This window comes from Pseudomassariella vexata (genome assembly GCF_002105095.1).
Source record: "Pseudomassariella vexata strain CBS 129021 chromosome Unknown BCR38scaffold_2, whole genome shotgun sequence".
Taxonomy (NCBI): domain Eukaryota; kingdom Fungi; phylum Ascomycota; class Sordariomycetes; order Amphisphaeriales; family Pseudomassariaceae; genus Pseudomassariella; species Pseudomassariella vexata.
Genome location: NW_024467957.1, coordinates 1,882,815 through 1,908,259, shown reverse-complemented (window position 1 = coordinate 1,908,259; position 25,445 = coordinate 1,882,815). Strand labels below are relative to the sequence as shown.

General features: G+C 51.4%; 7 protein-coding genes across 7 annotated transcripts; 2 read left to right on the top strand and 5 right to left on the bottom strand.

Moving 5' to 3' along the window:
- Positions 1 to 2,364: 2,364 nt before the first annotated feature.
- Positions 2,365 to 5,270, top strand: BCR38DRAFT_420796 (cyclic-AMP phosphodiesterase, class-II). Its single transcript, XM_040859402.1, has 2 exons — positions 2,365 to 2,739; positions 3,500 to 5,270. The coding sequence occupies exons 1-2, from the start codon at positions 2,686 to 2,688 to the stop codon at positions 4,988 to 4,990; spliced, it is 1,545 nt and encodes a 514-aa protein (XP_040719975.1). The 5' UTR covers positions 2,365 to 2,685; the 3' UTR covers positions 4,991 to 5,270.
- On the bottom strand, positions 5,173 to 6,834 carry BCR38DRAFT_97957 (uncharacterized protein). The gene is made up of 2 exons (XM_040865821.1): positions 6,751 to 6,834; positions 5,173 to 6,667 (listed from the first exon to the last, which is right to left on the bottom strand). The coding sequence occupies exon 2, from the start codon at positions 6,366 to 6,368 to the stop codon at positions 5,355 to 5,357; it is 1,014 nt and encodes a 337-aa protein (XP_040719974.1). The 5' UTR covers positions 6,369 to 6,667; positions 6,751 to 6,834; the 3' UTR covers positions 5,173 to 5,354.
- Positions 6,835 to 8,374: 1,540 nt separating this feature from the next.
- BCR38DRAFT_333730 (beta-lactamase-like protein) lies at positions 8,375 to 10,885 on the top strand (the record flags this gene model as incomplete). Its single annotated transcript, XM_040855253.1, has 1 exon — positions 8,375 to 10,885. One exon carries the CDS (start codon positions 8,375 to 8,377, stop codon positions 10,883 to 10,885), a length of 2,511 nt encoding a protein of 836 aa, XP_040719973.1.
- Positions 10,886 to 11,947: 1,062 nt separating this feature from the next.
- On the bottom strand, positions 11,948 to 12,925 carry BCR38DRAFT_481174 (uncharacterized protein; the record flags this gene model as incomplete). Its single annotated transcript, XM_040863351.1, has 1 exon — positions 11,948 to 12,925. One exon carries the CDS (start codon positions 12,923 to 12,925, stop codon positions 11,948 to 11,950), a length of 978 nt encoding a protein of 325 aa, XP_040719972.1.
- A 334-nt stretch (positions 12,926 to 13,259) lies between these two features.
- On the bottom strand, positions 13,260 to 16,408 carry BCR38DRAFT_97854 (uncharacterized protein). The gene is made up of 2 exons (XM_040865820.1): positions 13,517 to 16,408; positions 13,260 to 13,448 (listed from the first exon to the last, which is right to left on the bottom strand). The coding sequence occupies exon 1, from the start codon at positions 15,982 to 15,984 to the stop codon at positions 13,537 to 13,539; it is 2,448 nt and encodes an 815-aa protein (XP_040719971.1). The 5' UTR covers positions 15,985 to 16,408; the 3' UTR covers positions 13,260 to 13,448; positions 13,517 to 13,536.
- A 425-nt stretch (positions 16,409 to 16,833) lies between these two features.
- On the bottom strand, positions 16,834 to 19,257 carry BCR38DRAFT_332793 (kinase-like domain-containing protein; the record flags this gene model as incomplete). Its single annotated transcript, XM_040855184.1, has 6 exons — positions 16,834 to 17,067; positions 17,123 to 17,210; positions 17,264 to 17,735; positions 17,785 to 18,132; positions 18,184 to 18,240; positions 18,294 to 19,257. The coding sequence occupies 6 exons, from the start codon at positions 19,255 to 19,257 to the stop codon at positions 16,834 to 16,836; spliced, it is 2,163 nt and encodes a 720-aa protein (XP_040719970.1).
- A 4,261-nt stretch (positions 19,258 to 23,518) lies between these two features.
- BCR38DRAFT_97810 (sideroflexin-5) lies at positions 23,519 to 25,444 on the bottom strand. The gene is made up of 4 exons (XM_040865819.1): positions 24,920 to 25,444; positions 24,677 to 24,810; positions 24,518 to 24,612; positions 23,519 to 24,446 (listed from the first exon to the last, which is right to left on the bottom strand). Exons 1-4 carry the CDS (start codon positions 25,021 to 25,023, stop codon positions 23,757 to 23,759), a joined length of 1,023 nt encoding a protein of 340 aa, XP_040719969.1. The 5' UTR covers positions 25,024 to 25,444; the 3' UTR covers positions 23,519 to 23,756.
- Between the last annotated feature and the right edge of the window lies 1 nt (position 25,445).

The window sequence follows — 25,445 nt, the reverse complement described above, 5'->3', positions numbered from 1 at the left end:
CCTGCCTGTCTGCCTCGTGCCTCTCCACACCTGAGGCCACAACTTCCCACAGTTAGGTAGAATTGCCAAGGTTCTCTCCTAAGCTATGGCGCCGCCGTGCTTAGGTGTATATCTTTTACCACCAGATGCGCATGGTCAGACCAAGTATCGTGGCAAATTACATGTAATGAGAACCTGGTTTATTTGGTGTCAACCATTGGCAATTCCAATCAAACCACTTCGCACACTGTGACAAGACAGTGTGGCACCTGTTACTCCTCAAGCTGCGGCGTAACTCGACCGGTCTGCAGCTAGCCACGTAGATTTGACACATGCTGTTCAACATTCGATACTATTTTGTTTGTCTAGGACTGCCTTTTGTGTATTTTCCTTCCTCCAGGCCTGACCCGTGACAAGGTCGATGAGATTCGACGGGCTACCCCTTTGGCTCCGGAGAGCGCGGACTTCAGGGAGCGGAAACTCTTCGCACAATTGCCCAGTCACCGTGTCTGTGGAAAGAAGTTCAGGGGAGAGGGTATCATGCATCCATTTGAAACTTCTCGGCACGTGTGGGCATTTCCAAACCCGTTAGCTTCCCTAATACCGCGTGACCACTGGGTAGCAATACTAATTCGATGACGAGAACTCGGTTCCAGGGAACTGAATCATGGCCACTGAAGGATGATGCCGATCCGCTCGATGGTCGGGAGAGATCGAAGGTCTAGGAGATACCATTCGGCGCTGCGAGCAATGATATTGTGGCAAATTGACCATCTTGCTCAGAAGACTTCTGACCCAATTCCAACAGCGTCTTCGGAGCGTCAAAGTTTCGTGCTAACTCATGAATTTCAACGCCGAGGATCTGCACAAGCACCTCAACGATGTGTTCTTTGATCGCATCGAGGTAAATACACAACCAACGTGTTGATGTGCAACATACATGAGTGCATGGCTTACCTACCCTTAATAGGTGTCCAGCATCTCAGATGCAGGATATCTCGGCGTTCGAGCGCCCATTGCATACCTCGGGGCGGCCCTCCTGAAACAGCCTAATATCAACCCTCACGCGACTTTGATAACATTTTTCATCAATACCGTTTATGAGATAATAAGATGAAGACCTCGATTTCGAAAGGCAAATATCAAACGATTCATGAAGTACTTGCAACTGAGCATTCCAGATCACCGCATGATCCAGATATCACATCAGCGACGTATCAAGAAATCTGGTGCGGGACGTCAACAAATACTTTGACAGGTTCGTTGCGCCTTGAGGATTCTTCATCATTTCCAATGATTGCTGACATACAATAAATATAAAAAGAGCCCAGCTTTCAAGAGGTGGAGTAGTCTGGATTTATCGAGATGAAAGCAAAGCATGCCGTCATTGAACCGTGACCGCTAAAGTTGAAGCTGGGACAACCTGGAAGTAAAGATGAGTTCGATCTGCTCCTAGCTTCCTCTAAATACGTTTGTAAGCGATGTGTTGAATGGAGATGCAGGCAGGGGTGAAGCGTTTCCAAGAGTGTTGAGTGCATATTGAATTTGGACAATTGGTAGTTCAGAGTCACTCAAGGCTTGGTGTATGTCGGCTGCTTTAAATATGATCAAACTCAATCATTATGGCCAGACACAAATGACGATGGAGACCTTAGTGGCTCGTCATGATATGTATTCTCCTTGCTCGCTCCTTGATCGAACTTGCTTCGCAAATACTGAAGAGCGCTCGAAGTCGGTTGACGTGTGGAAGAACTTGTGACGGAAACACGTCTCTGTGAGCTCCACGAAACCCCACACCATAATTGATTGACGGGCGAACACCAGAGTAATCCTTCAGGATTGAGTTAATCATATCTCATCGTAGCTCAATTCGGACGAGCGGTATAGAATAATAGGTTACCTGTTCTTGCGATGTGGGTCGCTGAAGTGAACAATCCCGCCAGTTGCTCTTGGGGCTGGGGAAGGGGGGTGGGGAAGGGGGTGGGGGCGGGAGGGTTGTGGGGGTGACGACACGTTCTTTGTGCGTTCGAGACAATGCAAAGAACTGCAGGTGGGAGATGGGATGAGTTGAGAATTGATCAGAGAGCTCGCTAATGAGAAACGTATGAGATGTGATGCGCTGGTCTAGACAGAACCTGTAATTTACCCCGCAAACGGAGGCACTTTGCAGCCGCCAAATCTGCAAGGCCCGCAGCGGCGTGTCCGAAGAGAAAGCCGCTAGGGGCAACGATGCAGCCTCAGAAGCGCTCAAGTCCAGCTAGACAGCCCAGAAAGCTCAAAGACTTGGGGAGCGAACCACCTAGTGTGTGCAGCAACACCCGGGAACTGCGTCATCGGCACGCACAGGCATTCAAGTGAACCTTAAATGTGACTGTTCCCGCTTCATCTTCGAATTTCGCCCAATATTTTCCTCGCCCAGAGCCTCTGGTATTGGTCCTCATATGCGTCCGACATATGAAGCCTCTTCCGAAATTATTTCGTGAAGGAGCATAAACTCGGACCGGCGGTGGCTCCCTACTTTGGGACAAGAACGTCACGTCACGTGGTTTTACACCGTACCAGGAAATCCAACTCCGGTCAGAAATCGCGGACTATCGCATCAGCACGCGACAACTCCCAATCAACCCACTTGGACCAAGAAAGTAGCCGAAGCGCAGCGTAACCAGCATTGGTTCAGCTCAGCGCAGCAACTACGGGGCAGGCAGCATGACTGGAGAAGCCGAGAAAAATACCGAACCTGCTTTGCAGGTCATCGTCCTGGTAAGTTTGCGACTATTCCTTCAATCATCACTTGATTCGTCGCGACGCGCTTGTCACCGGTCCATACCGCCCAACAAACGTGGTGGTCTCGAGGTGTCCAGATTGCGCCGACATAGGGTGAAGTCGAATCTTGTCACACACATCCAAAATGGTGCAGCCGACCGAAAGGGAGGGGCCTCTGGATTCCCATAGCGCGACAAGCCCAGGGTCCTAGGTGGAGACGAACAGCGGGCAGCCCCGGCCAGCGCCCGCCGAGATGTCAGATCAGATCGCAGGTCAGTGCGCGCCCCGCGGCCGATCTTTTCGCTTCGCAGCGCCGGACAAGGCCGTCATGCCGTCAATCCTCCGAGAAGTGCTGCAGACCAGGAGAACGGTTCTCATGTTTTGGTTCTATAAAGAAATCCTTATCTTGCAGAGCGCAAAATGGACGTTTGATGCTGGACACGCAGTCTGCAGCTAGTGCGCAATCAGGACTTGGCGGCAACCTTGACCGCTCGGGCCGCCGAAACAAACGGGCGAAGGATTGAGAACCACTGCTCCGGGACAGATCACGTGCAGCAAGCTTAAACCAGGTCCTTTATTTATGGCCTAAGGTTACAATGACGTCGAGGATACTGTCTTTCCAAGCTATTCCGATTCAGGGCCGGCCCTTTCCAGACTTGCACTTGCTTTACCTCTGTCTCAATATGTATTGCTGGCATGACTTACTACCCATCTTGACATTGGGAGACCGTTGCTGATATTGTTTTGGCGCATATAGGGGTCAGGCGGAGGGCCTCAGGAGCACAATGTGACGGCACTGCTTGTCCGTTCAACAAGCTCAGGATGGGGCCGAGGCTCTATCGTTGCCCTCGATGCGGGCGTCCATTTATCTGCAATTAGACGAATCCTTGAAGGGACACAGCCAAAAGGTCTAGGAGTTGAAGTCGCCTTGCCTCACAAGCTGGAGACTGGCCCGTTTGCGGGCATGAAAGTGGAGTCGTCTTCTGCGGCAGCCAATGCTGTCCATATTACGAGGTCCCTAATAGACACATACCTAATTACACACCCTCACCTCGATCATATCAGTGGGTTTGTTATTAATACCGCTGGCCTACCTGGATCTCGACCAAAACGTCTTGCGGGCTTGCCGTCGACAATCTCTGCCTTCAAAACGCACATCTTTAACAATGTGATTTGGCCGAATCTATCCGACGAAAACAATGGCGCTGGCCTAGTTACATACATGCGTCTCGTTGAAGGTGGCAGCCCTGCGCTTGGAGAAGGCGAGGGCAAGGGATATATAGAAATCTCGGATGGCCTTGCTACGAAAATATACGGCGTTAGTCACGGTCATTGTATCGAAAATCACAGCCATCGTGGGTCGACCTCCTCGTCGCGTTTCGGGAGTACCGATGTGTCTACCATATCGTCCAGGGGAGTCCCTGGCAGTAATGCGGCTTCAGGACACTCACCCTTTTTCCGAACCTCAAGTATGGCGTACTCGACGGGCAATCAAGATCGTCATGAGGGGATTTGTGTCTACGATTCTAGCGCGTACTTCATCCGAGACACAGCTACAGGACGTGAGGTTCTCATATTCGGAGACGTCGAGCCTGATACTATGTCTTTATCCCCCCGCAATCTGGATATCTGGAAAGAGGCAGCGCCGAAGATCGTGAGCGGCCAACTTGCCGCAATTTTCATCGAGTGTAGTTACAGTGACAGTCAGACCAATGACCGACTATTTGGACACCTAGCCCCTCGCTTCATCATAGAGGAGATGCAGGCACTGGCCCAGCAAGTTGAGATCAGCCGCCGGAATCCCATTAAGCTCACAACGACTAAGAAGCGAAAACGAGAGCTGGAGGAAGCTGCCAGACGAGCAAACAAAGCTGCCACTAGATCCACCGTCGACGACCACCCCGTTTCGCCCAAGTCGTTCAAGATTACAACAAGGGGATCGATTTCCGGCTCCGGTGCGACAAGTGAGGATGATTTGGGACCCGAGACCCCGCACATCGCGACACCTACTGACGAGTTGACGTTGAAGGAACTGAATCCGACCGCATCCGTCACTGTCCCGTCCTCACCTCAAATGAAGAATCCCCTGAGAGAGCTCAAAATCGTCATTATTCATGTCAAGGACAACTTTAGCGACGTCGAACCCGCAGGAGACATGATTCTAACTGAATTGATAGAGTACGAGAAGGAGGCTCAGCTTGGTTGCGAGTTTATCATATCTCACATGGGGCAGAGCTTCATGTTCTAAATCGTGTGTTTTTCAAGCACGGGGTTTCGGAGTTTGGGAGAGTCCATCGTAATAAGAGCCGGTGGATCTCAAAGGGGTTATTTTACTGTTTGTGTCCGAAGGAGTATGCTTGTCTGGCTATAAAGCATATAATTTAGGTACGGAGTTTGGCAATGTTCCAGGGCTGGGGTGACCCCTTGGCTATATTGGCTGGCGTCATATTTGAGATGATTTGAGAAGACAGACCCAGGCTTCACAGCCTTGTCTTAACTAAGAGCAGCGCAGATCTAAAGACTCGGATTCTTGTATAGCTTTATAAATCACTTCAGAACACTCTTGTCTACAGCTCTGTCTATTGCCTGGTGTACAAGCAACGCACGCAGATTTATGCAGCACTATATGACTTGTCTTTCTTCAGTTCTTCATACCCCTCCATCCCACCAACGTCCTTCTCAAACACCGGCCTTGAAATCTCCAGCGCCTCCGTCAACCTGCCATAAGTGATACCCCCGAGCCTGCTCATCGGCCTCAATACCTCAGGCGCCACCAGATTCTTTTGGTCATTGATAGCATCCTCGCGGACCCAGAACCGCGTACCCTCCAGCACAACCAAACACCCCGTCTTCTTCCCCGGCGTGGCTCGACTCTCAAACTCGCGACAACTCTCCAGCTTGCACTCGACGCTAAAAACGGCCTCGCCCACGCGCGCAGCCGCCACGTCCTTACAGTCGTATACGGGCGTCAGGCCGCTGATGTCCCACTCGGAAGCGTCGTAGGGGGCGTCGACGCTTGTCGCGTTGGCGGCTTCGATGAAGCTCTCGCTGATGATGTTGACGACGCACTCTTTGCTCTCGACGAGGTTCTTGAGCGTGTCTTTGGGCTTTTCGAGGGAGGCCGCTACACCGACGACGAACAAAGGCGGGTCGTGGTTCACCATGTTGAAGTAGCTGAACGGCGCGAGATTCGTCTGTTTACCGTCAGCTGAGCGGGTGGAGACGAAGCCTATGGGGCGAGGGACGATGCTGCTAATTAGAAGTTTGTAGTTGAAGGGCGCTGGTCGGCCTGGCTCGTAGGGGTCGATGGTGATGTGTTTCTTCTCGGCTGAAGACCGGTCAAGTGCGTTGGCGCCATCGCCGTATTTCCAGTTCGGGTCGGCGGTTTTCGTGTAGTGGAAGGATGCTCCCGCGTCCCAGTCCGGCCGTGAGGCCTCGACATTCTTGAAGTCGGGGTGCGGGTTGCGCTTGTATGCCGCTTCTTGTTGTGTTGATACGGACATTGTAGTAGCTTGAAGCTTGGAGGCTACGCGATGACGACGGAGGTGTTGCGGGGTATGAGTGACGATGCGGGGTGATGAGACGACGGTTCTTGAAATGATGGAAGAGGAGGGTTTGAATGGCATTTGCAGAACTGCCTTTGATGTGAAGATAATTTGGTTTTAATCTCGCCGTGACAAATCAACAGGCAAGCAGGTTATTTGCCAGGACTTATTCAGCTTCTGAAAGCTAGAGCAAGTGAATCAATCTAGGAGCCGTGTATACCACGTGGAATGGTTACGCCCCACCGAGGGGTCGGATAACATGACCATCGCCCCAATTGATCTACCGACCATACGCATACGCTATAAGGTTCTTCGGGGGTACAATCAGATTGGGGCGATGGACTCCATGACTACTCGGGACACATAAGTGCAGCTTGTTTCTACAATCTCCATCAGCCATGCTTTCTATCAGTTCCATCTCCCTGCTACTGGCCCTTGCGGCCGCAGCAGAAGCTGTGCGTACCAGCATCTCAAACACGTCTTGACCTTGGCCGCCAACTCGGTAGCGGCCAGCCGGACGCCGCCTCTGGCGATATTACCACTGACATCAACTACCTCTCGCGTGTTATCCACGCCAAGGAGACCTTCAGCCGGAGGTTATGACTTCTCAGGCGAATTCACAGCCACAACTAGCCAGTGTATGTAGCCCGCTTCCTGGCTGAACGACCGTGACCAGTTGACCGCCCGAGATTGACATGGCCGAGTGGAAGGGGTTGGGAGACATCTCGATTCGTTCCATTATTTAAAACACCCTCCGTTGTCTTCTCGAATAATTTCACCTCCTACTCGGCCGCGCTCGAGTTTCATTCCATCAAGTGCCAGGGTCGCGACATCAATGAGAAGGACGTCTCAGTCAAGTTCTAAATGGGCGGATCACTCTTCAGAAGCCGCTCTACCTGTAAGCACCTCTAAATCGACTGATCTGACGGGATGACCAGATGGCTGACCAACGTGTTTGGTATCATCAAGCTGCCGATGGAAGAATCGTCTGGCTCACCAGGCCCGACTACATTAGGCGTGACTAGTGGTAAGTTCAACTTGATTGACAAACATGCGGATGGTGTGAACGCTAAACGTGATGCAAGTACTCTTTACCAAGTTCGTAACTTTGAGTTCCTAAGCTTCGATCCCTGGTGCTGGAAAATGAACGGAGCTGCGTCTGTCAAAAGACAGCAGTTATTGGGAAATCCAGGCTGGACTGTTTGACTAGATGTGCCGTTGTCATGTTGTAACCATTATGCCACCCTTATATCGATCAATGGGCTGACAATAAAACATGAATGACGCGCTCAAGTGTGAAATCCTTACTAATGAAGCCAACTACTGTACGAAGTAACCTTTAAGAGAGACAGGGGCCGAGTGTCGAGAAGAATAGACAGTAGAGTCTGTATCCACAATCCCGAATTCTGGAAGAAGTAAATAGTCGATCAGGTTCCTCGAGGTGAAGATCATGATAAAATAAATAAGTGTTTGAAGGGTCAACTGCTATAATAACAATCCCTTGTCTGCAACAATTATGTAAGATCTACCCTTGCACTGGCGAAGCTGTGCTCAAGGACAAGGGGGGCCTTTCACCACACCAGCAAAACACCAGCTGTCCATCAGCTGTCGTGGTGACCGATAAGATAAGGGATAATTTCTTGAGCCTCAGCTAGCAATTCGCAAAAAAGATGCATCAGCCGTCAAGTGTTCGGGTTTGACGTCGGCGTCCAGTCATATCCTAAGCTCACATGTATGCCTTTTCGGCAAGTACTCAATCTTTGCCCATGGTTTTCTAAGGCTTGATGAAGGGGGACCATGTACTTAAGAAGGCGCTGAGCAGGTCTCCATCGGTCATGTCGCACGCCAAAGTCCATCATCACGATTCCTTTCGTAGAGCTCGCACCGATCCTGGTAGTGCATTTGACGACGCCTTTTTTCCTCAAGATTTTCTGCGCAGGCCCAACGGACCGGAAGTTAGCATCATACGCGCCCCGTCATCTTGGTCGAGCAGGAACAAAACTATTCGATTTCTGGCCTTTGAGGTACCACCGGTGAAACCAGCACCACCCGCAGCCGTACTGAGCGCCCGCGCATTCAACCAGAAGATGTTGAATTGGGTTCAATTGGTCACGACCCCTACAGACGACACACCTGGGACGTGCCTGCTACTACACTACGATGACCAGCGGTACATCTTTGGCGGCCTGGCCGAGGGTACGCAGAGAGCCATGGTACAGCGCAAGATCGGGTTGAATAGAGCCGAAGAGATGTTCCTAACTGGCATAGTAAACTGGCGCAACGCTGGTGGCTTGATGGGCATGATCCTCACCCTTGCCGATATCGTCTCTTCGCAAAAGGAAGCAACAAAGACTCTCAACGAAGAGCGCAAGCAAAAGGGCCGCAAGGCCATCCAAGATGTTGCAATCTCCAAGCTGAGCATCCATGGCGGCAAGAATCTGTCACACTTCCTCGCTACTGCCCGGCGCTTCATATTTCGCAAAGGTCTTCCACTTCTGCCTCACGAAGTCAGAGAAGACCCGCGGACAGGGACCAAGGGGAGCAACGAGCCCGATTTCAAGGACCACAACATCAAAGTCTGGTATATGCCCGTCGAATCAGCGGCTGAGAGCACAACCCCTATTCAGCGGAAACGTAGTCACGATGAAATATCGGGCCCGAATGGGCAGAATGACCATGACACAGAGGTAGTTGAGAGAATAGTCACGCAAATGTTCGACTCCAACTGGAACATGGATGCCCTGATAGAGACGACTCTGCATCAGGTGCAGTTGCCGGCGAAAGTTTTTGTGCGCGGCGACAACGGCCACATTCAAGTCTACGAGGGACTGCTGCCAGGAGAGGCCGACGACGTCCCCGATATTCCGGTACTGGTGCGGGAGCCTTGGCCGGCAGCAAAAGTACAATCCCTCCCACGCACCGAGCCTTCTCGGCAGTCTATGTGCTACATTGTCAAAAACCATGACAGGAGAGGCAAGTTCAAACCGGAAGCCGCGCAAGCCCTCAACGTCGCCAAGCGCGACTACAGCAAACTCACAAAAGGCGCAAGCATTACCACGGAGGACGGGAGAACCGTAACGCCCGAGATGGTGTTGGAAGACAACGTCATCGGCAAGGGCTTTGCCATCGTGGATGTACCTGATGACTCTTTCGTCGAGCCCCTCGTCAGTCGCACGGAATGGTCAAACAACGACATCATGGAAGGCATCACTGTCATATTTTGGACCCTTGGTCCTGGTGTTGTCAAGGATAGTCGTATTCAGGACTTCATGAAGACTCACGAGACGCTGCGCCACATTGTGTGCTCCGAAGACACGTCTCCCAACATGATTGCCTTGGAGTCTGTCGCAACCCAAGCGTGGAAGCTGCGAGGTCTTGACCGAGATCGATTTCCTGTACCCTCATATAATAACGCATTGTCCTTGTCGGGCGAGTCAACGACATGCGTATCTGACTTGTACGAAGTCGGCAGGACAGGAAAGATGATTCAGTTCTCTCCTAATTATCTTCACCAGGATGACAAAATTGTCCCCTTTCCCGACCTGCCCAAACTTGCTACTACTGAATCGGATCCTCGTGTGTGGCTCAAGGCTCAGAAGTTGTCCCAACACGCCAGGGATCAAATCGAAGAAGCCGCACAGTGGATTGATGACGTTACGTCGGATATTCCAAATCGAGATGCTGAGATTATCACACTCGGCACGGGATCTGCTCTACCTTCCAAGTATCGCAACGTGTCTGCGACTCTGGTGAAGATCCCAGGCGTCGGAAACTACCTGTTTGACGCTGGCGAAAATACCCTTGGGCAGATGAGGCGGACGCTCAACAATGAGTTTCCAGAAGTGGTGCGAAATCTGAAGGCTATCTGGATCAGCCATCTACACGCCGATCACCATCTAGGAACCGCTGGCGTCATAAAAGCCTGGCACGAGGAGACGAGCAAAACAAATCCGTCGGCTAGATTACATGTTGCATCGCATCAGCATATGATTGACTGGCTGAGGGAGTACGCCGATGTTGAAGACTTTGGGTTCGATCGGCTCGCATACACTTCATTCCGCAACTGGGATCGCTCTGATCGCCTTAAAATCGCCGAACCGAAGATATTCAGCCGGGAAGAGACTGCTAGATGCGGCCTCGAGAGAATTGACGCTTGCTTCGTTCAACACTGCAATGGTGCAATGGCAACCGTGTTCACGTGGCCGTCTGGGCTGAAGATTGCGTACTCTGGTGATTGTCGACCCAGTGACGGGTTTGTCCAGATAGGCCAGGGTGCCACGGTCTTGATACACGAAAGTACGTTTGACGATGAGTTGAAGGGTGATGCAATTGCGAAGAAACACTCGACCATGTCTGAAGCCATTGGCATTGGACGGAGAATGGGGGCGAGGAACATCCTGCTCACGCATTTTTCGCAGCGGTATCAGCAAATTCCGATCATCGAGGAGGACACCGCCGACAAGGAGGAGGCCAAGAAGCAAGCGGTGACCCTTGTGGCGTTCGATTACATGCGTATTAAAATCGGAGAGTTCAGGAAAGCGCGAGCTTTCCTGCCGGCGATCCAGAAGCTGTTTGAGGATTCAAACACCGTGAACTGACTGGGTCCCACAAGGAAACTCGCTTCTTATCTAGACTACCATTACATGAGAATATAGGTCAGTAGATGTAGGCGCGATGCGGTTAGACGGAAGCCATACGCCACTCGGTACACCCAGTCTGATGACCTCAAGATAGCAAGCAATGCAGCTCAATTTTCCATGCACATGAAGCCATCCCTACACGTGCAACTTAACTATCGCAACAAAGCCTAAGCCCAAAGGGGGGCTGTGGTTATATAGAATTCAGCTATCATTACATGCCCTAGGCACGCTAGCTACATACACAATATAGCACTTAGGCCAACTACGTATAGATAGCCCTTCTGTAGAAGTTAGTCCTATTTTTGTTATTATCATTATTGTTACAAATGTAGCTATCTACCTATATTATCAATAACTGAAGAATTCGATCATTCCTGAATACTCTGCCTTCTCGGTGTTAGGAATCGCTACGGGTGTTGCATGCAAGGTTGGTGCTTGCGAGGCCCCAATTAAGCCAAAACTCTGTTGCACAGTATATATTCACGCTTTGGCTGTCGCGCAGCCCTCCATATATTGTTTAATCCTCCGCATTGTGCCGGCGGAGTATCCAACAATAACTGTATTGTTCACTATGAGTACAAGTATGTGTAAGGTGTGCAAATATGTATATAACTAGGGTGTATACGCTTGATTAATGTATAACTTAGTTACACGCAACATCAGCCTCCCCTGGGCCTAATAAGCCAAATGAGAATATCCGGCCAAACCAGCCAGGATACCAACTATTATATGCCTCCTCTATCCGTTTTTCTATCATTAGCCCAATGCCAAAAGTGCAAGCATATCAAATGCTGTTCCCCTATGTGTTGACCAACCCCTATTCGCACGACGAGTCAGCCGAGGTCATGGCCCGTGATATTGGGAAGACGCATTGAAGAAAGAGTGGGTAAATTTAGCCGTCTTCTATATGAAGAACTGACCAGGCACCCGAAGTCGCGAAAATTGGTCATCTCTACCCCTGACCAAAAAGAAAAGTCCGAAACTAACCACCAGCTCCACAACCTGAACGTCGACTCGAAGTCACAATGCGTTTTGAGAAGCAGTGGTTTCCGGAGAGACTTCAGTGTCCGGAGAGCTAGCGGCATCTTGAGAAGCAGTGGACTCTTGAGGACTAATGGCATCCTGAGAACCATCGATGTCGTGAGTACCGTTTGCCTCTGGCGAATTACTGAGATCAAGTGGATTTTCATCCAGATCATCCCCCAATCCGCCGTTCACAGGGGCGCCCTGTAGGATAATCTGATCCAGAGCCGCCTCATCCTCAAGCGTGATCTGCCTCGACGGATGATTCTCGTCCGACGACCAAGCCAAATAATGACTGCTGCCCAGCCTGCGAAACCCCATCTTCCTCAAAAACCGAAAATTGTGCTGTGTCCACATATTCCACAACGGCATTCTCTGCTCGTCCTCAGGCAGATCTCGCCCGTGTATACTCAACTCCCGCTTCAACATAGCCCCGCTGGCAATGGCAAAGAACTCCTTGGGCCCATCGATTTCATCGACCTGCGCCTGCGCCTTGGCGAGCAACTCCCTCATCAAGCTCTCCTTCAGATCTGCCGTGCGCTGGGGGACGCGAGGCAGGTGGTCCAGAATCCGTAGGTGGTCGATGACGAGGATAAACCGATCTCCAAACTTATCCCGCCAGACTGTCGTGGCGCCCATGCAAAACTCGTCCTTGAGGTCACCGTGGCGGTCGAAGAGCTCCAGAGCGACATCTTCGGTGCGTTGGTACGGCATGCGAGCCATGTCGTCCCAGAAGTCGATCCACGGGCTCGTGTTGTTGTACAGGTCACCGGCACCGTGGATCAACGTCGCGGCGCAGCTGCCCAGACGGTTCTGGTCGATGGCTGCTTGCGAGTACCGCTGTCCTGGGTTTTGAAACATGGCGTAGCCGGTTGTGTTCCACCAGGTGAGGGCACAGTCACGGTCTGGGCCGCCTTGGGTTTGGTTGAAGGGCCAGACGCCGACGCGGTACGTGACGTGGGCGTTTCTGGGCATGGTTGTTGGATGCTAGAGAGAGGGAACGGTCGCACAGCTGTAGTATGTATGACGGGTTGGAGGTTGAAGACAAGACAGTCGTGGGTATTTGAGCAAAGTCGTCAGGGATAGATCAGATGCAATAGGCTGGCGTTAGAGAGACTACCTCGAGATAGTCAAGGAATGATTTCCAGTCGGTCATGAGAAAGCATGGCGCACTCCAGCAGTTGTTGCTGGCATTGGTAAAGATTGCAGTCAGGATTGGGAAGCCGCACTGCACATAAATGTCCGGCTGTGGGAAGGTACGGAGACTTCGACCCAAAGGTTGTTGCTCCTTGTTTGGGTGTGCTTCCAGGCGAGCCACAACTTCATTAAGATGCTGAATTGCATACATGCTACATACAGCCCATTACTACAACAGGAGGGAACGATGAAAAAAAAACGCATGACAAAAACTTCGGTTTACATGGACAAATGAAAACTAATTTGTATGTATACCTCGACAACACTACTCATACATTTTGACGAAGCAAACATATTAGTTCTGCCTACCGTTAGTTTCACATCTATTTACTTTACCAAGAGACAATTTGCTATGTATGTATAACTCACCTTCTCGGCTCGACCGCTCCTTACCTCTTCCTTGAATAATGCCGCATAGTGTCGCCTAGCCGCGTAACAGTCTGACTCTCGCGCTTATCATTCACACGCTTAGCCCTGCTATTCCACAAAATATTAGATGCAGAGTCATCAGGACCTAAAGCAGACTCGCCGTCATCCTCCCGGATGCCGAGAGACTCCCTCCACTCCTGCTCCTGCGCTTCGAGAGTCTCCCGACTAAGCGGCATCCCCATCCTCGGCCCACCGGCTTGCGATGTGGTAGGTCCGTTGTCATACTCTTCGGCGCTAAAATTGGGGCCTGGGACAGGGCGAGCGGCGCTCCGTTTGTTCGCGTTGCGGTTCACTGCGTTTTTAACAAACGGGTTATCGGGCGTAACCTCTTTCTTGATGCCGTGCTTATGTGACCTCAGATATTTCTTGTTATTGATTGTTAGTTTGGTCTCCAGGTCCGAATCTTCGAATAGATATGTACGATTCAAGTTTCCCGGTTGGCTCCTTAGGGACGGAGGGGTCTTGTTGATGGTATGCGGAGGCCCGAGGAATTGCTGTGGCTGAGGTTCGCGCGCGGTTTGCGCGAAGAGGTTGTTGTATGTAGGGGATGAGATGGTAGACTGATCCGGGTTGCCGATGGGAGATATTTGGGGTTCGGGAGGGGGAGGAGGATAGCTCGGTACAGTGATGCCAGTGGGTATGGTCTCGCCATCCTCGCCATCGTCCCAGTATTCAGGGTCGGAGCAATCACTTTCATCTGCGGCCCGCTTGGGCTGCTTCTGGCGGTATTTGGCTGGGACCTGTGGCATGGGTGGTGTTTTGGTACTCGAACCAGCTGCGGGGATAGTACCAGCCGTATAAATGTTGCCAACGGCCCACTTGAAGTTGGTGTGCCAAGTAGTGTCTACATGGTCCTCCTCGAATTGCTCCATAACTTGCTGGACAGCACGATCCGACTTAGGCCATGCCGCCCTCGCGCCCATGTCCTGTTCTTCCTGCTTGAGATGCAAGGGCTGGACGGCGGCGGACGGGACCTGGTACAGAGTTGGCACATTGGGGTAGAACGCAGGGTGGATGCCGCCCCGTTGCCCCTGGGACATATTAACTCGCGACTGAGCCAGCGCAACCTGGCCACCCCAGTCGCTGATATCCTGTCGGTGTTGTTCTTCTTCGGGAAACTGCTCCTCCAACCACTGGTCTCCAGCGTAGTTCCTGAAGTAGGGATTATGGTCCTCTTTATTGTGAAAAGATATGTCGTACTCAAACTGGTCGGCCAATCCTTCACAAGGCTTTTGATCGGCAGACAAGCTCGGTTGTCCTCCCGATAAATCAGGGCTATCGTAACGCGATGGGCGCATTGGGCTCGGCACAGGTAACACAGGCGGTACTTGGTCTTCGTATTCCTCGGTGTCGGCAATGACGGTTTCGACTGGATAGATGCTACTCGTGTCGGCATCTTCGAGCAGTGAGGCCATAGCTCGCTGTGTAACGGTGTTATTCACAGACTGGCTCATGTAGGGAATATCGTCGGCATTGTGGCTTCTACGACCACTGGAACCTTTCAATCTCCTCGACCTGGCGTTTCCCTTTCCGTCCTTTTCCTGATCACACGACAGCTTGTGGCTTTTGAAGGGGCCCATCAACTCGCGAATGAGATCTTCACTCCATGAGCGGACCTCAGCAGCATCTCCTGGCTTCAAGTAATCAATCCATCCCTCCACGACACGCAACAACCTTGGCGAGGGCCGTCTCTTGGGTCTGTGACTGTCCTGCATTGGGTGCTCAAGAAAGCTAGTCCAGTAATTGCACACCTTCCGGCCCGCGAGACAAGCACGTAGGTCGGCCAGAGTCCGTCCATTGCCTCCTACCACCGCAAGAATGCAGGCCTCGCAACCGTTTTCCACTCGCACGAGACGGTCATCGCGTGGATTGGCCCCAAACACACCTGAAAAGGCGTCCGGTGGCATCCAGTAGGCATTGACGGAATCAAGCCTCGTGATGAAGGCCGCAAGCGAAGGGCTTTTCCTGGGCCAGGAACGCAAATCATCAGTGCGTAGCGTCACCTCGGCGACAACCAGGGCGAGTATCCTGCGTATCAGGAAGGGGCTAAGCGTCTTGTGGCTCTGACACAATACCGCAGCTGGTGGTTTCGGTATCCCTCTGACATACTTGTCAATGCGCATCGATAGACGCTCCTTCATATCCGGCGCCAAGACAGCCTGGGGCAGACACTCCCGAATCTTCTTCTCCTGCCGCTCAAACCATTTTGCCGATGGGTGAGCGATACCATAATTGGGTCGTCGATTAAGCACGCTCGTCAATTTTTGAATGTCTGAACTTGATAACTTCTCAACAATGTCGGGCCTTCCCTTCACCTTCCTGGCATCCATGGTTGGCTGATTTTTCGTGAATCCTATTTTGAAGTTCCAGTCATCGCAGTAGTTAGTACTCGTCGACCTCAGGATCATCACTTGGACGTAACTGTTCCTGACAATGTTTGGTAGTCAGTTGTATTCGAGTTCAACAGGTTACGTAGGAGTTGGAGATATGCTTGACTAAGACAGCTTGGCGCATACGGGAGGGCCGCAATATGTAGTTCTTGGTGTTCGACTCTTGCCCATGAAGGCATCTGTGAGAGACAAAATGACCTTCATTGACGTCCTGGAACATAACAAAGCCATCCTTGCTTGTCATCATTTGATAGCTCGTTTAAATTAGACATGGGCATTGCCCACGTTGCCGCCAGAACCAGCCAGCCCTTGATTCGTGGTATCTAGTCAAAGACTTATGACGTAGATCGAAACTCCTTCAAACCAGATAGACGAATTTGGATCCAGATCGAAGGAATCGGATCTTTCCGGAAAGGAACCAACGTGCTTCAGGTTAGTATCCGTAGTGTGTGAAGCGCAACATACTGAGACAGCGACGAGCGCGATCACACCATGATATCGGGTCATCCAGTGTTCGATTAGATCGGAGATTCCACCCAATGCAACCCTATATACTCGGACAACGTTGCGAATAATCTCATTTGTCACCGTGGAGAACATGAGAACATTTTCTCTATGTAAGGGTATGCCCTGCCAAAAAGAAAAAAAACGACCCCCCTCCAAAAATGCATAACCACAAGCCCCTATGGTGTGTCCGTCTAACGCCGCCAAGCCCCGTTGCCCCTTCAAGCGGGCGGTAATCATTGGGCCTCGCTAATTAGTTCGAGCATGTGCATCGTAAAACTCGCTGTCCAGTGCAATGTACAGGCTCTCAGTTTGGCATCATGCCTAAAGATAGTAGGTCGATATCTCTCAAAGGCGTCCCCCCTAGGAAGCACCCAAAGGTGGAAGTCGGCCGTTGGTGTAGTCGGGTTCGCTTCTCATACGATCCATTCGTATCTTGGCGGCTTCGGTGCCGTCATCGGGTACAGCAGGCTCTCGGAACCAAGGATGTTCCAAAGCCTGTCGGGCTGTGATCCTTTTTGCTGGGTCGTATACAAATATCTTTTCCAGAAGATCTAGGAAGAGTCTCAAAAATGGACTGGGCGTTGGGATGATTTCCTAGCCACGGGTCAGTAATCGCGCTTCTGGAGTGGAACCAAGATTCTGGACTAACCGGTAAGCGTTTCATGTTCTTGACGAATCGCCTCGAGGCACGGGTAGTGTCTGCGGTAGGGTAATCAAGCTTATACCGCTTGAAGTATCTGGGGGATGATTAGTGAAACGTCTTTCGTACAATATAATTTACTAAGCTTACTTGGAAGCAGGGTTGCCACCAGAGCCACCACCCCTTGTAGCCATCTTGGACACTTGCTGGATCAGATGGTTGTCAATCTTTCGATCACAGGCATTCTCCATCATGGCCAGGTGTTCAAGGTTATCGTGCGTCTGGAAGAGGGCGTCCCCAGTGAAGAATTCGACAAGAATGCAGCCGATGCTCCAAATATCGCATGGGAAAGACCATCCGAGGCCAAGTATGATCTCCGGAGCGCGGTAATGGCGCGTTGAAACAACCGAGGAGTGGTATTCATCTTGGAACGTGGCGGACCCGAAGTCAATGAGACGTATCTCCGTGTCGAGAAGCACCTTCCGCTGCGTGGCTTGCCTGCTAACACCAGCAGACGACGAAGGTATTCGACGGTTGTATGTGAAAGTCTGATAGGAGCTATCGCATAGCAAAATGTTTTCCGGCTTCAAATCTGTGTGAATAAGATTGAGGTCATGCAAAACTATGACGTGTTAATACATGATGTATACAGTAGCGACAGGATTACTTACAGGCAACACTGGTTAAGAGCTGGCGTGCAAAGCTTTGTATCTGACTGTTAGGGAAGGGAACAAAGTTATTGCTTTTAAGAAAGTCAAACACGCTGGAGCCGAGGAGATCCATGACGATGCAGATGTGGCCCCGGTAGTCGAAGCAATCCCGAAGATGGATGCAGCGATTGCGATTCTCCTCATCGTTGGCCTTCAAGGTCTGCAACACCCGTAGTTCGATCCTCGAAGCATCTCGATACTTCTGAACCGATCGGATGATCTTGATAGCAACCAACTTGTTTCGTTTCTTGTCTCGTGCCTGGACCACTTTGCCAAAGGTACCCTGGCCCAGCATTTTGATCATTTGGTCTAGGAAACCGTCAGTCTTTGTTTGCATCACAGGAATAGTGTTGAACCAACATTGGGGCGTGAGGTCAGCATCCGGTACGACAATGTAGTGGCCGTCATCGTCATCGACTTTGTGTGGGTTTTGGTACCGCTGGAGACTAGTTAACGGAAAATAACCCGACGAAGTGGACTTTGGGATTCACTCACGTCATTGACAACTCTGACGGTGACCTCGCCCGACTTTTTGACGGGCTTTTGTGGCGGTCTGTAGCTGATGTAGGCGTCTCCAAGAACCTCGACCTCCCTGCGCTTCGCCTCCTGAGCAAGCTGCTGTCGAGTTCGTTTGCGCTTTTGACCAGTCTGCTGTACCTCGTAATCGTATTGACTATTCGAGGACAACGAAGCAAGAGAGGTGGGAGCAGTGGTGTTGTGTGCCGACGTAGTTCGGTCGGTCGAGGTTGAGCCACTGTTAGGTGTAGCGATGTGTGAGACATTGCTGTTTTGATAACCATCATCCTTTCTTCTCTTCTTTGTGACATGGCCATTCAGTGTGGAGCCATTGATGCTGGTGCCGTTGATGCTGGTACCGTTGATGCTAGTACCGTTCGTACCATTCGTGTAGGTCGTTCTCACTGATTTAGCATCGTCATCGGGCTCGGGGGTATCGTCGATGACAATGATCTCCTTGGGTAGGCCATTCTTGTAGAAGGTGTTCCAGTCGGGCTCCTTTGACCGTCTGCGTTTCCTCGGTTGTACTTCTGTGGGGTTTGATGAAGGCATATTGGCGTGGCTGTTATTGTAATTTGCGTCGGACCGGGGAGTCGAAGCCGAGTTGGTCGTTCTCGTATAGTCTTGGGCCTGTCTTGCTGTGGTCACAGCAGTCGATGCTCCATTTGTCGGGTTAGAATTTCCAGCATATGTTGCTGAAGTAGTAGAGGTGTATGAGGTGGACGCAGGAGCGTGTCGGCCAGAGTTGGGCGCGGCAACGGTTGTCGAAGTCGAGGTGGGGAGAATAGGGTTTGCTGGGGCCGCTCGGTACGAGGCACCGTTGCTCTGAAGATGTGGGTACGGCGGGTAGTGGTGATGGGAATGATGATGACGGTAATGAGGAGGGAGTGTAGCCGTGGCAGTAGTCGGCGTGGACATTGTTGTAGGATCGTATCAATCCGTGGGTCCCAGACTTCTCGCTGGGGGGGAGGGGTGGGATTGATTCAATTACTGTAAAATCTGGGGACGTTTCGACAGCCCGGTCTACCCAGTCTCTTGCCGCTTTCTCCGTGGCAGTTCTGGCAAGTGGCTCAGTAGATTGGGGGAAAGCCAAATACGTCGACAGGTGCTGGCGGTTGGCGCGGTGTTAGTGGACTTTAGGTGCTGCGCGATACCAGGTAGCCCCTACCGACTTAGTGCCAGTGTGCTGGTGTAGGCCCTCAAAGTCCGACACAAACGCTGATGAAGCTTGTGGTAGGGGAGAAAACTCGAACAGTTGCGAGTGTTGAAGTTGTATACCTAGTAGCTTGCCAGACCGCACTTGTCAATACTATTCGGGGTTTATCGTATCGAATTCGTAGTCGAGAGAACGGTGGCGAAATGGTACTTCGGAATTGTGATCCAGACCCAAGCTGAATATCGAACGAACCCTGGAACCAGGTCGGAGGGCAGGCGCTACTCGGGGGGTTTGCTCGACTTCTGGGCCTTGAATTTGGGAAGGACTCCAGGGCAGGTGTAATTTGTTGGATCATGTATTGAACGGGTGTGAAATCAATCCAGCATGAGTGTGCTCGGGGCCTTGGGAAACCGTGGTTTGTGCGATTTGATCGTTCGGCAGCCGATTGATGTGGTTGAATGGAGGGCAAATGTAAATGCCTACAGGAAGAGGCACTTTACAGATGCATTCCGTGCCAATACGTCAGGTCAATTCAAACCGGCGAGGTCTTGGCCGGAGAAGTTCAACAAAAACAAGGAGCAGAACAGCATATGCTACGCGAGAAAAGACTGCTACTCTTCTCACTACTCGTTGTTGGTCTTCAAAAGTGAAATTAGTCAGTCAAGACTGGAAAGTAAGAATCGGAGACACACGCAATCAACACAACGCAGGATGAGGTGGTGCTGTGTCGCAGGGACCTAGCGTGGTCGGCTAAGGTTGGATGTGTGCCTCCACAGTGTGGAAACCACATCTTATTATCCTCTCTTATTTTAGTTCCCTACTCCGTCCAAATTTCCATTACAGGACCTCGCCTCCAGACAATGGGTCAGTCAGGTGTGGGAAAACCCAAACATCAATGGTGACGAACTGTTAGTGAGATACGCACGGTACCCAGATACCCTGTGGACTTCGCCTTAAGGGAGCAGAGAACCCCGCTCTGTGAGTTGGGCCAGCAACAAGCGGCCTTGACAACAGGCAGTGCCTTGTCTCCTCATCCTGCAACAGAGCACAATGTTTGGGGTGCCAGTTCAAAATGGGTGAATGCACGCATGCTGTTACGGGTGCCACGGTGATGTTAGCTAACGACTGAGCACAGATTTCGATTTTGAAGTTCCAATTTCATCCCATTTCGCCAGTGTATGTATAGTGTGTTTGTCCCAAAATGGCATCATACGCACGATAAAAAGTCAATGTTGACTATTGCCAATATTCTCTGGGCATCTTTGGTAGAAGATAATAATCATGGCAACGGATCCGTATCATCCTCTTCCACACCACGATCGTTCTTTGCAGTACTCGCCGCCACTTGATACCTCACCCAACCTTGGGGACAATTAGGTTGCACAGTACTCTGTACAATGCCCGGATCCCTCCTTGAGCCAATTCGATGTTACTTCCGATTTCCAAATGATTTATAGTGACAGGCATTCAAACAATTTTTTGTTATTTTTTTTTTTTTTGAAATTCCCGTTTATTAAATCAGATAATTTCAGCAGGGGCTCTTGCTTATCAAGGGCATTGAGCATTCACATTGAACAGAGCTCGGCGAATTCCCGGAAGCAAAACTGCTCGATGACCCTGGAGATCTCGAGCGACTTGAGCGAGTCCCGAGAGTCTTGTCATTACCGGATCCTCCGAATTCGAATCCAGACGGTTGGTTTTCATCTTCTAACCAACTGCCACCATTTATCGCCCGTGAACATTGGCTGGTTACTCACATGAGTCATATTGCAATGGTCCATTTCCAGAAGCCGCCGCGGCGTTAACTTTCGGTACCCCTGCTACACGTCATTCGTCGCCTCGCACACACTTCACAAAATCGACAAGAAATGCTGTCCCCCCGCTCACTCTTAAAGGGTGACTGACTGATGTCGTGGTTGGTCAGTCAGGAGACCCTACAGTGTCAAATGCCACGGCGGCCATTCAGGGCCTCGAAGTCATCCCATCCCCTCCTCTGTTGAGCGCAAAGCACAGTGGCTATCAACCGCTTATGCATGCTTGCAGTAGCCCTACAGCTCCATGTTCTGGATAGCACGGTGGGAGGCTCCAATCTTTCTCATAATGGTTCACTAGTCGACTCATGATGTTTTTGTCCGACTTTGTCGACTTGGCCTTTCACCAGCATGTACTCTAGTCACAGGAGAGACGACGTCTAGGGAAGCGCGATACCGATAATTTCGCGGGTATGCTTAATCTTGACTCTTGTGAAGTTTTCAGTGGTCCAGATGGCCTGGCACAACTTGCACTTACTCGGGTACTTTATTATATATATGTAGGCTCACCTTCACCCGACAGTCATATTTCCCCTCCCCGGATTATCCATTCGACGTAACCGATCGTACGGGCATTATTCTATTGGTCATGTTGGTTTGACACGTTGTTCTTACTAACAGTACGCTTTCTTCGAAGGTTTCAAGTCGTTTCCGTCAGGTTGAAAAGCGCCAGGATAGCCAGGATATCTCGTCGAAGTTAAAAAGCATGGCGGCCAGCCAGTTGGCCAAGGCCTGCACGGCCTGTCAGCCTTGGGCCCTTACTTCTTAACTTCTTGAGGGACCCTTGGAGATCCCACGCAACCCCATGAGGATCCGATGATCTGACATACACAATTAGACAGCATATCGCGGTCTTCGGGCATCGCACCACTACTGAACCGATGGGCACGTCAAAAGCGTAATTACCGATTTACACTTAATCACATTGCTGTCTGCCTGCCCTGCCTATAAGGCTCGTTCTTTCTGTCTACTCTCATTAAGGCTTCTCATTCCGCCTCCCGCCAATTGATGAAGCGGACGGTGGATTCGAGGGTGGCGAGTCTCACATATTGGTTGTTCTTGGGACTGCACGGGATCAATGGGTCCATCCCGTGTCCCCACTGCCATGATGAAATCATCGGTTAATCTGCTGGCCCTTGGGGTACTCCTATTCGCAGTTATATTGACAACTGCATGCCTTGTTCGCCTTGTTGCACGCCACCTGGCCCCAACGCGGACCCCATACGCGATTCACGTCTGCAAATACACATTACGCATTACTAACGGGGCGTGAGGCAATCTGACTTCATACATAGGCCAGAGATATCCGGCCTCGAGGCAAACTAGCTTAATCGCCGGAGACCCGTTCCTCCACATTCCGAAATATCCAATTGGTGACTACCCTCAGCTGCTCTACAAGGTTTGGTAATCGCACGGGACCAATACCGAACTCTTGGCCTGCCAGCTGCCAGCCCCACAGGTTCTGGATACTAACCGGGGACGTTTCCATTGCCCATCAGACCATCACTACTCAGACTCTCTCTGTGTGTGTGTGTGTGTGTGTGCGTGTCTCTCTCTCTCTCCATCTCTCGGCTCGGGGGCAGATTTGGGTGGGTGCGTGTTATTACAATCGATAAGTCGAACAAGCTATGCCTTTCCAGTCAGCCTCAATCCAACCCACCTAGACCATAGCTTGGAACCCTCCTGCTCGAACTGCCAAATTCGGCTCAGCATGACAGTTTCAGATGCTGGCAATGTTTTTCTGCCCCAACCAGTTCACACAGTACCGTACGTACCTTCGTCATATTCTAACAAACTTTGGGGGGTTGCAATGCTTAACCACGGCGAATGCAATCTAGGCTCGTCTCCGCGAGTCGTATTCTGGGTGGATTCAAGATCAATGACAAACAGGGTCGTCATTTCTGACGTCCATCCTCACGTCCCTCATTCATCTGATGTTTCGTTCTATTTGGCACCACCCAGCTCGTTGGAATAAGACCAATTCGCAGCAAACTACGGTCGAAGCCGCTGCGCTCAAGCGCTGCCTCTTCTAAAATTTGCCCTGTGCATCCCAAAACAGCCGTGAAGCGTCCGTCGTAACGTCTTAAGACAAGATACCCAGAAGAGATAAAATAACGAACAAGTCTTGGCTCCGCAGTCCTGTCAATCTCTCCATTTGGCTACGGGAGGCGATGCTGACATGAACCAAATCGGAAGTACGTCTGGCTGCTTGGAAACGGACAATCTTCCGAATTGCTATTTGGATGATTCATGCTTGTAGGACGCCATAAGATCAAATATCTATTGCACTTTTCTTGCATCTGCACCTCAAACGCCCAGCAAGCCAAGCCATGCACGTTAATCAAGCCGGAAACAAGGCTTCAAACTCGAACCCTGTTCAGCCAGCAAGCAAACCAGCGAGCAATCTTCTAGCCCAACGCCCGGTTATGCATGTGCAAGATGACTGCTCTCTAGATACCGCGATTGAAAACTACCATGCCGTTTTCGCCCCCCTTGTCGTGAAACTCCTCCTCCAGCGTATCGGCGCTAATACGCTGCCTTGTCGGGAACGCCGCCAGCGCAAGCGGCAACGCGATGTAGCTCATGGCGAGAATCAAACCCAAATTGACGGGAGTGGTATACCTTGGGTTGTTTTTGAGCCACTTAGTGCGCTGCAGACGGACGAGAACTAAGGGCGGGACGACCATGATGGGACTGCTGTTCAACACGCGACTGAGGGCCGTCTCGCTGACCGCCAGCGTGGCCGCCTTCTTGCTCTTGCCCAGGCTCGGCACGTCATTTTCGGCTTTGCCCTCGCTCGCCAGCCGGACCTTGTCCTTCTCCGAGAGTACGGGGAAGACGTCGATGCCGGTGCGCATCTCCTCTCCTCGCATGAGGAATACGTTGAGCGCGCCGGCGGACGCGACGGCAGCGAAGGGGACTAGGCGGCCCAGGATGGTTCGGGTAGCGGGGGAAATGCGCTTGAGGCGGGGCACGAGCGAGTTGAGGCCTACGGCGACAGAACATGAGGCGCCCACAGCGAGGAAGTAGGATTGCGCGATCTTGCTGTATGATAAGGGAGTGGACTTGTTGGCGTTCGCGTTGTTGATGGCCACGTTGAGGGATTGATTGGCGACTTGCCAGGCGATGGTACCGGTTGTCTACCAGAAAACCCGACTGTCAGTTTGCGCACATGGAGGAAGAGGTTATCAACGCTCTTAGCGTAGCTTACCTGGAGCCCTGGCGTGAGCATGCCAGCCGTCACTATCAAATTGGACAAGACGAAGCAGGACATCCGGAAGGGCAAGAGGACCGGCTCCCCCGTATCTGCCAGACAGCTTCCATTAGTTTTCCACGGTGATGGGTCTTTCTGCGGCTCCAGGTCGCATACCTGGATGCAGTGTAGAGTCCACAATCTTCTTCGCCCTCCATAGCTCCGGTGTCATCTCGTGAACCTGGCCTTGTTTGTACGCAATCAGTCGACTCTTCGCTTCCTCGAGGCCATGTTTCCCCGTGAAAAGTGTTCTGTAGTCACGCCAATTAGCCCAGCTTCTTCCTTGGTTGCGACGCTCGTGGGAGCATTCTCCACTTCTAATCGACTGCAATCATGTCAACGGGCGCAGTGGCTACTCACCTGGGATCAGTGATGCCCGCCGTTTGCCTCACGCGGCCCCAGTACGTGTTGAGATCATACTGCGACTCAGGCAGCTCGCGATTGCCCGGTAGCGAAGCCGACATGTTGGGATGTTCGTGATGGCCTGTCCCCTTTCGCGGTCGCCTCTCAACCTGCCTCCCAAACGAGAATGGGAGAAGAAAGAATGGAATGCCTCCACGACCAGCTCAAAACGACTCGCAAAGCTCTCATCCACTAGAAACCGTTGCTACAAGTTTGACACACTTCCCCAGTGCCTATTGGTTGTCGACGGTGAAGATGAGTGGATTGCGATGTCGGATCGTTGTTGACCCCACCATCTGCCCGCTGTGCAAGGTACCCATGACGGTATTAACCATCCAGTATCCCAAAACCGCACAACTTCAACGAATCTCTATCAAGCTGATTTTAGATCGTAAATCCGCGGGCACATGACCAGTTCCCCGCCTTCCTTGAGTGTGTGAAAAGATCAACAACCCAATTTAATTATGAAAGAATCAACATGAAT